The 12,665-nt window shown below is 40.3% G+C and overlaps 1 protein-coding gene across 2 annotated transcripts in view; it reads left to right on the forward strand.

Annotated features, from left to right (window-relative positions):
- Positions 1-9,603: 9,603 nt before the first annotated feature.
- KCNIP4 (potassium voltage-gated channel interacting protein 4) overlaps positions 9,604-12,665 on the forward strand; it is a 410,379-nt gene continuing 407,317 nt past the window's right edge. Inside the window, exon 1 of one of the 2 annotated variants that reach the window (XM_053672505.1) lies at positions 9,604-9,814. In XM_053672505.1, coding sequence (XP_053528480.1) covers positions 9,715-9,814 — 100 coding nt within the window. In that variant the 5' untranslated portion in view covers positions 9,604-9,714. The remainder of the gene's footprint in view (positions 9,815-12,665) is intronic. The other variant, XM_053672509.1, reaches the window with a different exon arrangement.

Here is a 12,665-nt window from a genome sequence, read left to right on the forward strand (position 1 = left end):
TTGGCTTGTTTGGATGACCCTACAAAAAGTTTAATCTGATTATAGCTTCCTATATAAATTTAATATACCATGCCCTCAATTATCTATAAAGGTTAATCTTTTACTCTCTGAGGCTATTTTGTGTTATTTAATGAGTTGATTTCTATTGAATTGATGTGTGTATCACATAAAACATAAGCTTAATTGTAATGCAAAATTGGATTCTAACATGATATAAATATCATAGCATTGTATTTTAAATATTCCTATTGAAACCAAGGTTATTATAAAGTGATTAAGTTAGAGTTGTTATTAATTAAACTACAACATATAAGTAGTATGAATAATTGTCAAGTAGATTGTTCTTTATTACTTTACATATTTTGTATTTCTTTCATGCAATAAAGTAAGAGAATAAACATATTTTATATTATAGTGAAGAACTATAAGATGTCAACTGTAATGAAGAATAATTTTTTGGAAGGCACAATATTTGGAATAAAATCTGGCTAAATATATATCTGTACCCAAGAATTCTATTAAACAGGGCTAAAATCTGTAGAAATTGCCCTGAGTTTAATGATCACATAAATAATCCTGTTTCAATTATTCGATTTTATAATAAATGAATGATGCACCAGACTTTGTGTCTTTTGCTACTTTTATAGTATTGATTTGGATAAAGATGATCTCTGGCGGAGGCATGGGACAGGGCTCCATGTGGCTACCGTCTTCTCTTTTATTAGATCTCAAACTGCAATATCTACTTTGTCTAAATCAGCTTCACACATCCGAACATTCGCATCCATCACTTGCTCTTTATTTCGCTTTGCTTGGCTATGAAGATGGCTGCATATCAGTGTTGCCCCTCTCTTAAGTGATTACATTTGGGGCCCAAAAGAGGATGCTCCAGGGATAAATCCAAGATGAGAGCGAGGCTGTGGAGCAGGGCTGAGACGTGTGGAAAGGTCTGCAGTCCTGTCTCCATCTGAGTTTGCAGCTGAAGCTCCCTGGGGAAAGGAAGTTATCGTGGATGCAGGGAGTGAGTCATCAAAAGATGTTTTGACAACATAGAATGGAACCTTGTATGAATTCACCAACAATTTAAAAATATCTTACTTTTAGCAGAAGAAAAAACTTTCTAGAGAAGGTGGAGAAATGGTTGGAGCCCCTGTCTATTCTTGACGATGTCAAGTTCAAAATGTGTGTGACTCTTGGCGAGTTTTTAATAAGCTGGAGAAACGTCTCCCTGGAGGCTGTGTTACCTGCGGGGTGAGAGTGTGTGAGCAGATGAATGTAGTGTTTCTCACGGTGCAGCCCGAGAAGTCCTGCTTGGGATAGTTGATAAAAAGGAAGACCCATGGGCTCTACTCAAGATCTACTGAATCAGAATCTTTGAGGAAGATCTAAAGGTTCATTTTTAAGAAAATCTCTAGGTAACTGTAATGTACACTAAATTTTGAGCACCGCCAGTAAATATACATGTATTTATTTTACATATGCATTTATGTAAAAACACTCAAGAGAATGGTCTTTTCTCTCTTGCCAGTGTTAAGCAATGTTGATCTTATTTACAATCCAGCCTCCTCATTTATTTGTAATCCCATAAGGATGCTCTATAGTGGCTTCAAAGTGTTTTCTGAGTTGCTGCCTATTATTCCTCCACTTAACTCCATTCACATTCACCCACTGAGCGTGATGCCTTTGCTATTCATCCTGAGGACAAAGTTACCTGGTGAAGCCTGGTGTGGTGTTGCTTTCTTACCACTGAAGATATTGTCTAGCCGAGGAGTGTTGAGTGTGATGTGTAGACAACTGATGAGACTGATGGAGCAGTGGAATAATATGTCCTTGAATTAAATTTCCTCAGCAGATGACAGGACTCTGAAAACAAAAAGTTGAACCTGAATAGAGTCTGGTGCTCCACTGAGGCCTCACTGTACCTGTTCACCCTGCGAAGTATCCCAGGATGGGACTTGACTAAGATTTCTAAAACACCAGTTCCCAGGGGAGGTATTGCAATGATATTTACATTTATTTTCTTTGCAACAGAAATGCCTGGATTTACATTTTTTTCATAAGACCATCAATTTAAAAGCTACGTCATTAAGGTAAATAAATTTTCCTACATCACTTTGGTGAAGATGGTGGTAAACTTGACGAGTGGATGTGAGCTGTGTGTTTTCTTCAGAATCTCAACTTAATTGAAGATGTGCTACTCTTTTGTAACCATGAGGTGGCTAGGAATCATAATGGTATTTAGCTAATGGAGTTGTTCTGTGAATTTATTGATATAATTCATGTAAAGCAATTAGAACAGTGTGTGATGTGCAGCAAGCACTCAGTAAGTAATAACAATAATAGGTACCATTTATTGAGCATCTACAATGTGACAGTCTCTGTTCTAAGTGCTTTACATGAATCATCTCAGCAATTTTCTCAATGCCAAGAAGCTCCAAAGAAGTGGACTGAAGATTTGAACCTAAGCTTGCTCCTGAACCTTGGTCTGTGTTGTCTGCCACTTTCATAAATGCAGCTCATTATTTCTTCACATTATTATTGAAATACACTTCTCGGTTGATGCCTTACTGCTTGGTTTTATTTTGAAGTTCATGTAGAAGGGCCAGATATCCTCCCAGTTCACTCAGTCAGAGGATTTAGCCAGGCTTCTCTTGGATCAAGTAACTGCCAATGGAGGGGAATAAGTTAGAGGCAGGCAACTGGTCCTCATTTTGTTGGAATAGGAGATGGAGGGGAGCAACCTCATGCAGGCATCACGGGGAGTGATCTGACTGGCGCTGAGTGTTTTCCAGGACCTGGGTGAATTCTCTGACGAGTCTAGTCTTATCCTCCACTGGGCATGTAATGTAGACTGCTCTTGCTATGAAAAAAATTGCTACCTAATATCTGTATCATTCCATTCTCCTCCCTTCTGCTGCCACTGGGCCTCAGTGGGGTCTCCCACTCTCATGGTACTTTCCGTACTCCCTCAAAGACCTTTTTGCTAGAAGTTGCTATAGTTGCTAGTTGTTTGCAATTAATTCTAAAAAAACTTTCTGGTCAAGATCTCTGGAGTCAGACCTGAATTTCAATCCTGGGTTGGATATTTTCTGTTATAGTCTACTAATTCTCCGTTCCTCAATTCCCACTTGTACAATGGAGATAACAGTGGTCCCTCCTTCATAGGATATAGTGCGGGGTGCAGTAAAAGAATACAGATAAAGTGCTTAGCTCACTAATCTGTCAACCAATGATTAGCCTACAAGCACTGGCTATTACCATCTAAATTTTGTTTCAATAAATTTTAAGTGTTGCAAAAACTGGACATAGGGTTGTTATTGCCCGTACCATCTTACAGACCTTAACCATAAATATAGTGAATGAATACATGATGAATGATAAAAAATACATGAAATAAAGTTTAGTTTTTGACCAGACAAAGTAATTAAGCTCTGAGACTTGGGTGAGAGAAAGCTCCCCACCCTGCCTCCCTCTCTTCCCCTACCCCTTGCTCAATACCATTGCCAACCCAGAATGTAAAAGATGGGCATCACCAGACCCTCTTTGCACCCTGTCTTGGTTCCTCAAAGGGCAGCCTCACCCCTCATTTTTGGAAGAAAACACTGTTTTTCTTCCAAAAGCCATGTTGCTGAAAACACAGCAGAAGTGGGTTTCTTGCTGCTAGTGACCGGTGATTTTGAGTGACCTGCACCTGGAGGACAGGCTGCCCAGTGCTACAGTAGGACTGTCTGTGGCTGGATGCGCTCATTCGTCTGGGCGCAGGCCAAGAAAGGTTTCAGTGGCTGCAGAGCCAGAGTTCATCCCAACAGCTGCTTTGTGGAGCCTTCTTTTAAACAGTAAGACCGGGATCTGCCTCTCACCCTCCTGGTTAGTTTTTGAGAGTAGGTCACAGAAAACTTTAGGCACTTTCGACAAGATATCATAACAGCATCCCCTTCTCTCACCGCTGCCTCATACTCACTCCTTCTCCCAGCCCCAGCCCCTCGACTCCCCAACCCCAGTGCAGGGGCACAGAATTTTCCTGGGTCTGAAGTCACACAACCCAGGAAGGGCAAACTAACTCTATTTTGGCAGTATAGTGCTGGTTACTTACCACACTGACATTTGTCTGTCAGTGAAAGGAAGTGCTTATTATGCACTCAGTGGGAATTTGTCCACTGTTAGGTCTTTCATGTAGGAATTCTCCTGGCCATCTGTGTACAGATGACAGGCTTCCAATGCTTTGGGACATGGGGCAATTTACCAACTCTTCCCAAGCCTCTGTTTTTTCATCCCTAAGATGTGAATGAAAACCTTTATCTTCTTCTTGGACTCGTCAAGAGGATAGGAGAGTTGGTGTGCTCAGCCCAGGACTTGGCAAAGCATGTACTCCATGAAACACAAATGCTATATAGCACGTAATCCTCACGACACCCTCAGAGACGTGTACTGGCCCCATTTGGAAGACCAGCAAACCGAGGTTTAGAAAGTTTAAGTAACCTGAATGAGGCCAAAGATCTGGTCTCTTCTTTCTATTGGCCACTCTAGTATTTGTCTTTTACAATGGAATGCTGTGCTTTACAGGAAGGAAAGATACCCAGTCATGCTTTAGTCTGACTCTAAACTATGACTGAAAGCTAAGAGTGATAGACAAAGCTACTTTGCCTATTTAGACTGCAACGGTCTTTTAGAGGAATCAAAGGATGGGAGGGGGCACTTTCCTAGATCCTTCCCATCCTCCTTCCTCACAAGTGGCATTTAGGTAACTTGGACAGGGAGACCTGCCCTGATGCTGCCTGGTATGGTTTTCCTTGGTTGCATCATTGGGAACTGCAGATTAAAGTCACATTAAACTCTGAGAGAACACGGCCAGCACACTCCTGTGGGCAGTGCTCATGGCTCTCCTTACGGCCAGGTGTCAGGAACACACTGCGTGGCTGTGCTGGCTTCCTCAGCACAGGGCTTCCTCAGGAGGCAGGCAGAGACCTAAGCAGGGTCCACAGGCACACTGGGCACTCAAGATAACAGGTAGCAAGGTCCTGGCAGGTGAGTGAGAGAGCAGGTAGTTTTGTAGTCTAGGTGACAGTATCTGTACTGTTGTTCATGCCACAGCTAGTCAGTGCCTTTTATGCTCCAGGCACTATTCTAAGCTCAAGGCTATCCTGGTGAACAACATGGATAAAAATCTCTGCCTTCATAGGCAGCAGGTTATATTCTACCAGAAGATATTAGATAAATGAGTAAACAAATATACCTCTCGAGTGTTGGCAGTGCTTTGGAGGAAAATAGAGCGCGGTGATCTCAGGCTTGGGGAAGCTGTGGTATTCTACATGGTGCAGTTAGCAATGACCTCACTGTGATGGGCAGTTTGGAGCTAAAACCTACCTGAAGTCACCTATTCATGAAGTGACCTGGACATAAGCATTCCAATAGAGGGAACAGCCAGGGACAAAGGCCTGAGCTTATGAGGTAAACACTCTGAAAGGAACCCCCACAGGTCCTGGGAGGAGCAATTCAGACCCTAACTTATAACATCCTGACCGAGTGGAAAGAACCTCCCTCTGGACTTCTCCCTGGCAACATGCCTACACCCAGTTCTCAGCCAAACAACACCAACTTTATTTTGTTTTCATAAAAACTGCATGCATTTTAAGGTATGCAATATGATACTTTGATATACATTTACATAGTGAAATGATTACTACAGTCATCTCTTGCATAGTTACCTTTTTCATGGTCATGAGAGCCCAGAAATCCACTGTCTTAGCACATTTCAGGAATACACCACAGCAGCATTAACTACAGCCAGCATGCTGTACATTACATGTCTAGAATGTATTCATCCTTCATACCCACAGCGTTGCACGCTTGGAACAACATCTTCCCATTTGTCCCACTGCCCTGCCCTTGGTAACCACCATTCTACCCTCTGCATCTATGAACTCAACTATTTTAGATTCAATGTATACGTAAGATCATTTCTTTCTGAGTCTGGTTACTTCTATTTCTTTTTTTCTACAATTTTTTTATTGTTGTTCAAGCACAATTGTCTCCATTTTCTCCACACAACTCCCCTCCCAACCCCAGCTATCCGCACCTCCCCACCTTGATCCTACCCCCCTTTGGTTTTGTCCATGTGTGGTTCATTTCTCTTAGCATCGTGCCCTCCAGATTCATCCACAATGTCACAAATGACAGGATTACTTTTCTTAAAGACTGAATAACATTTCAGTGTTTGTGTGTATCACAATTTCTTTACCCATTCCTCCATCAATAGATTGTTTCTATATCATTGCTACTGTGAATAATGATACAATAAACACGGAAGTGCAGGTATCTCTTCAAAGTACTGATTTCATGTCCTTTGGATATATACCCAGAAGACAGTATGCTCAATTATGTGGTAATTCTATTTATAATTTTATGAGGAAATGTCATACTGTTTTCCACAGTGGTGGTACTAATTTAAATTCTCACTGACAATTCATAGAATTTCCTTTTCATCCACATTCTCACCAACATTTACCTTTTATCTTTTTTACTTTGTATGAAATTTCTGGAGGTGACATTGGTCAACATGATTATATAGGTTTTAAGTGTACATTGTATGATATGTGATCTTCATATTGCATTGTGTGCCTACCACTCAGAGCAAAATCCTGCCTGTCACCCAGGCATTCTAATAGCTGTGAGGTCATATCTCATGGTGGGCTTTTTTTCCTATGCATGTATATTCTTAGACTAATCTCCTCATCTGCTTTGATTTGCACTTCCCTAATAATTAATGATGTTGAGCACCTTTTTGTGCACCTGTTGGCCATTTGTCTGTCTTCTTGGAAAAAGTCTATTCATGACCTTCAACCATTTTTAAATCAAGTTACTTGATTTTTGCAATTGAGTTGTATGAGCCGCTTATATATTTTGGATTTGATCACTTTTCAGGCATATGGTTTGAAAATATTTTCTCCAATTCTATAGGCTGCATTTCTATTTTGTTGGTGGTTTTCTTTGCTATAAAGAATCTTTTTAATTTGATGAAGTCCAAAGTGTACATTTTTGTTTTTGTTGCCAGGACATTGGCTTTAAATACAAATACGAAGGACCTGATCATTGACTTCCATTTATGGGGCAAGTTCAAGGGTTCCCTTGGGTAGAAAAGCAGAAAAATCTTTTCTGGAGATTAGAGATTGAAGTGCATTTAAGCAATAATAATCTTGTAAATAAATAGGCAAGAAGATCCATGAATTCAATTAACTATGAGATTGCAATCTTCTCATGCTACTGCAAAGTTTCAGGGGTTAATGGATTAATTAGAATGTCACAAAACTGTTTGGGAGGATCATTTTGGTTCTGGCCTTCATTCCTGGGATGATAAATATTTGTGCCAGTTGTTTGGATATTTAATTCAATTAAATCTGTGTGGAATAATGGAAGGAAGAATGAGCTTTGAGTTGAACAAATTAGTGATTGAATTTTGATCCCATCCATTACCAGAAGCAGAACCTTGAGGCTACTAGTTACACTCTGAGGCTTAGTGTTTCTCTGCAAATCTCATTTAATTACACCTCATTTCAGAGAGGCTGAAAGGGGAAAGCAATGTGTGCAAAGCATCTGGTATGTGGTAATTAATTAATGCTGCCTATTGTTATGCAACAAGTATATGCGCCATAGACCTGAGAAGAATGATGTGCTGTCCATCAACGCATGTGGGGAATATACAGGAACGGAAGGCATGATTTCCGCCCTCAACAAACTTACCCTGAAGTGTGGATAAATGCACCCAAGTAGCTATACTATAATGTATTTTAAAGGAAAAAGTACTATAATAAAAGGGAAGGGGAGAGAGAGTTTCTCTCCGATTCTGCTTGGAGAAGTTTCATGGAACTGTTTTAGGAACTTGTGGAGCAAATATAGTGTGGAAAGTGTTTTTCAAATACATGCAGTCTCTGAACAAAGCATGGGGATGTAGGACCTCTGAATGAGTTTGCCGGGAGGAAGCTGGGCTGTCAGGTAGAGTGATGGACAGAAATAGGGCCAATGAGGTGTACCCTCAAGCTGCCATCAGGTGCCTGAGAGACTAGGATGCGGTTAAAAGGAGCTTGGATTTTATTCATTAGGGATATAGGGAGCCATGAAAAGTTTTTGTGGAGAGAATAATAATATGAGGAATGAACCTCAGAGCCATTACTCTGGCAGCCCCGTGTGGTATCAACACAGACGAAGAGACTTGTGATAAAAACAAGAGCTACGAATGATTGAATACTCTGTTCTTGAAAGCATTACCCAATTACTGCAATAGTCCAATGAGCTAAGTGCATTATGCCCTTTTTGCAGACAAGCACATGAAGGCATGGAGGTGTTGAGTAACGTACCTGAGGCCACACCGCTTGTGTGAGAGGTCGGAGACCGAAATCCAGGCACCTGGGCTCTGGAGCCCATGCTCTGAACCATTGCACTACCCTGCCCCCGAAGCCAACCAGACAGTAGGAAGGCCTGCATTGTAACCAGCTCTGCCTTTGCCTGCTCTTCCTTGTGCTTTCTGGGTCCTCAGTGTGTTCATCTTTAATTGGATCTCTGAGATGCCTTCAAACACTTGTTTGTGTGTTTGAATTCTGTATTTTAATGTGGGTCTGATCTATTTGGTCAGCAATGGGGGGAGAGGGGAGAGATGGATGATTGTGCAAGAAACAGAAGCTCCAAGCAAAGTTTTGTTTCTGATTGATCTTTTTTCCTCAGAAACTGTTTGTGGCTCCAAATTTACTTGAATCATGTTTTTAAAAAAGCAAAGGAGGTACACACTGAAAAAAAAGTATTTTTTTTGGTGTATTCAATGGGAGCGAGCTAATGCCTCAGCTAGCTGCTGAACTCTAAAATTAACAATGATTAGGAATACTTACTAATTTATTATACCTTTCATTTGCAACTGTAGGATAGTCTCTCTTGAAATCCCCATACTTGTTCACAATGACTCAGACTGTGTCCTGGGATAAAGCAACTCATTGAAAAGAAGCAAGTCAATACAGCACAACTCCCTTCTCTCTGTTCTCATCGAGCTGGGACAAAATACACACTTTGCTTTTCCTGACTAGTAAACAGTGTTTCTGAAGCAGCTGAATCCGAGCTGATACTCCGCCCCTCAGCATTTTCAGGTTTATTTCAAGATGCGGTGCGCTGGTCCCTGTCTGCAGCAGGAGTCCAGCCTTGGTTAGCTTCCGTTTCCAAGGCAACTGGCCAGCCCCACAAAGCCACAAGCAGAGCGGGCGCGGGCTGGCTGGACCAGCGGCCACCTAGCCATCGCTGCCACACGTCATGTTTCCTGGAGACCTTCTCGTGACCTCCCAGGTCTTCGGGTGATCTGTGTGTTACTTCATGCGTGGCTGTCTCTCTGTGTAAGAGTGATAACCCCCAGGAAGCGCATAATTCCGACAGGCTGACTTTATCCGGCTGCCACTTCTGGCCTCTTCTACTGTAGACAGGATGAATGTATTTTCTCCCATTCACGCCCTTTCTCGCAGCCTCTCCATCTCGTCTCCTCTCTCTCTCTCTCTCTTTCTCTCTCTCTCTCTCACTCTCTCTCTCTCTCTCTCTCTCTCCCTAACCCCCCCCCCCCCCAGCTCTCCTCCTCCCCTGCTCCTCTGGCAGTAGCTTTCTTAATGTAGTTTAATGGCTTTACAAAGAAAGCCAGGAAGACATGCACTTCTCACTGGCTGTTATCGGACCATGACCTAGCTGACCATGAACTTGGAAGGGCTTGAAATGATAGCAGTTCTGATCGTCATTGTGCTTTTTGTTAAATTATTGGAACAGTTTGGGCTGATTGAAGCAGGTTTAGAAGGTAAGGGAGTTCTTTTTAGTGACTTCTAAAAATTCTGTTTTGCAATAAATATTTCTTAAGGGACGAGAAGAGGCACCTGAAAGGAAATCAGAGAAATGTAACTCTGGGGTGGACGTGAGGAGAGGCAGATTTTTTCAAGGAAGAAAAGATTAATAAGATAAACTTTTTGTAAGTTTCAGTAATGTTTTCACAGCAATAGAATGTTAAAACTAAGGGCAACACTTTAAATCAAAATGTTAGCACCGAAACTGAGGAAATGAAAGGTTTATAATTGATATGTCTGCTTGTATTGAGAACGTTTAGTCCATATGGATCTTAAATTATTTTATCTATTTTCCCCCTTGTATCAGCAAATTTTATTTGGATATGTTGTGAGGTTCATCTGTTTGTTGCCATGCAAATGCATTCATTGAATGGAAATGGTTATACATTTATTATAATTTCTTATGATTTAAGATTGAAGCCTAAGACTGACAAGCTTTTTATAAGGCTGTCTTGAGACGTGTTTATAATATTACTTATATTTCATCCCAACAGAGAGTTTGTGGGGCAGCGTCCCCAACTCATATGACAGACCTTAGCATGGAATCCAAACAGCAAACTGCTTTTCCAGTGTTGTTCTGTATGTTTATCAGAGGCTCATTCTCCTACTGTCCCTATCATCTTTTGCTTTAAAAAATAAGACATGTACTTGCCTGTACCTTTCCCTGAATTAAAGTCTCTTTTAAGAGTCTGAGCAAATTTAGATTATTTTATTTTCTTCTCCGAACTCATTTGAGAGTGTTTGCATACATCTAGTGACTGGCTCTGAAGGTGTCAGCAATGTTGAAACGCAGCCGCAGATGATGTTGTTTGACATGCTAATACTTTGATATTTGTCTTGCTTTAAATTGGAAACTTGTGTAAAAATGCAAATATGTTATAAATGTTTTACATCCACAACTAATCTAGTCCTCCAGAGGGGGCTGCCAAGTATGGCATACAAATAGCAAACATCAAATTAGAGTAAGTGTGTCACTCTGATGTAGGTTATCAGAAACCTCTGTCTGTAACCCACGCGGGGAGGGATGGTGGAAAGCAGGGTTTGTTCAAGTCATGTTAAATAAGTTTGCAGAATGCTTTTTGTGGCCTCCTTCAATGGAAACATTTGTAGTTCTAAAAGAGGATCAAATTCTAAATTCTGGAAGCGGTGACTGCTCTTTAACACTGACTTTATCTCGTGCGTCCTCATGACACCAGGAACTTGGTTGGGTGTCTCTGTTTATTAGTGTGTGTTATTGTACCCAGCAAATGGGACGGGACCTCTCATTGGAAGGCACTGGTTTTTATTTCCTGAGACTGACAGTTACATGGAGTAGTGTCGGCATTCTTAGCCATGTTGAGGGAATTGTTTACCTGACTTCATGGATGATGTGTGGTCATTCTGTAAACTCTTTGTTGATGGCGTTTATTCCAGGTCTGGGGACGAAACCTACTCTGGTATTGGTTTTCTTTTAGGAGCAAAAACATTTACTCTCCCAAAGGAAAGTGTGCATTTCCTTCCTCTAAAGATTACTAACCTTTATGAATTTCTTTCTTTTTCTAATTGCTTGCACTCCAAACTATTCTGATTTGTATAAACGGTTTCTATCCTGTATTTTATAGTTTATAATATCAGCATTTCCCAGGCCAACACTGTACTAATAATACACAGAGAGTGAGTGTTCTCTCTTATAAACTTCAACATCAACCCACAACTGATTTCTAGTGTTTTTAGAAAGTGTTTTTAAATGATAAAATGTTGGTAACCACTCTAAGGAGACATTTTATCTAATGCGTGAATGTTGATAGAGACAGAGAACAAAAGTGCTTTCTGTTTTGAAGTTTGTATAAGACATTTCCAAAGTAAATGCTAGCCTCAGAAAACCTGCTGAACTAGATTTAAGTTGGTTGCATCCTTTGTTTATGAGAGATAGAAACCAAAAGAATGGATTAAATTGTTACGGTTCATTGTACATAGTCTGAATCTATAGATGAGAATATGCACAAATCCAAAGTCATAGCCTGATTTTAATTAATGAAAAGGATAAACATTTATTATCAAAATAGCATCTTCATAGATTTTTCTGCAGCTTTCTTAAAAACAAACTCTAGTATTTTTCAGGTTTATTTTCCCATAGGAGTTCCCTTCCTCCCCCTACCATTTTACATATCTAAGTTGGGGAAAGTAATTTCTTCCACCTTTCTTATGTGTCTGCTAAAGTGTACTATAGTAAAAAGATTTGAGTGTTAAGTACAAAAATTTGGACTTAGGTTAAAGCCCTATAAAGATGGTTTTGAAATTTTTTTCTTAAATAATTAAGCATTTTCCTTTAAGCCTTAAAAGTGTTTTACAGTGTAGTTCTTAGTCCAGATGTAGTTTTTCTTTCCCCATTTTTACAGGTGCAATGTGCATTACATTCTTAGGGCATATGTAATGCTAGGTTTGCATAATGAAGTTGTTATCTCGCTTTAAATATGTATAGAATAAATGCACTTCAAAATAAATAAGTCACTTGCAAGTCTGAAATTTGTGTTTGCTTGTCTTTGAGTCCTTTGAACTCCTGTTCTTGCAGAAGACTGGGGTATGGGTCCTAGAGGGCCTGGCTCCTCTTATTCCAGACTAGGTCTGGTATGCATAAATACACAGTGCTACCCATAGATCCATGGCATCTGTTTCTAAACAAAAAGAGTTGCATTCAATGGGTGGCATCCCTAAATATGAGAAAACAAAAACAATAATAAGAGTACAGATTCTTACCCCTCTTCTGCTACTCTCTTATTTTTTTTTCAAAAGATTTTATGTATTTATTTTTAGAGAGAGGGGATGGGA

The sequence above is a fragment of the Artibeus jamaicensis genome, unplaced genomic scaffold (assembly GCF_021234435.1).
Source record: "Artibeus jamaicensis isolate MK-2021 breed Jamaican fruit bat unplaced genomic scaffold, CSHL_Jam_final contig_76, whole genome shotgun sequence".
Classification (NCBI taxonomy): Eukaryota; Metazoa; Chordata; class Mammalia; order Chiroptera; family Phyllostomidae; genus Artibeus; species Artibeus jamaicensis.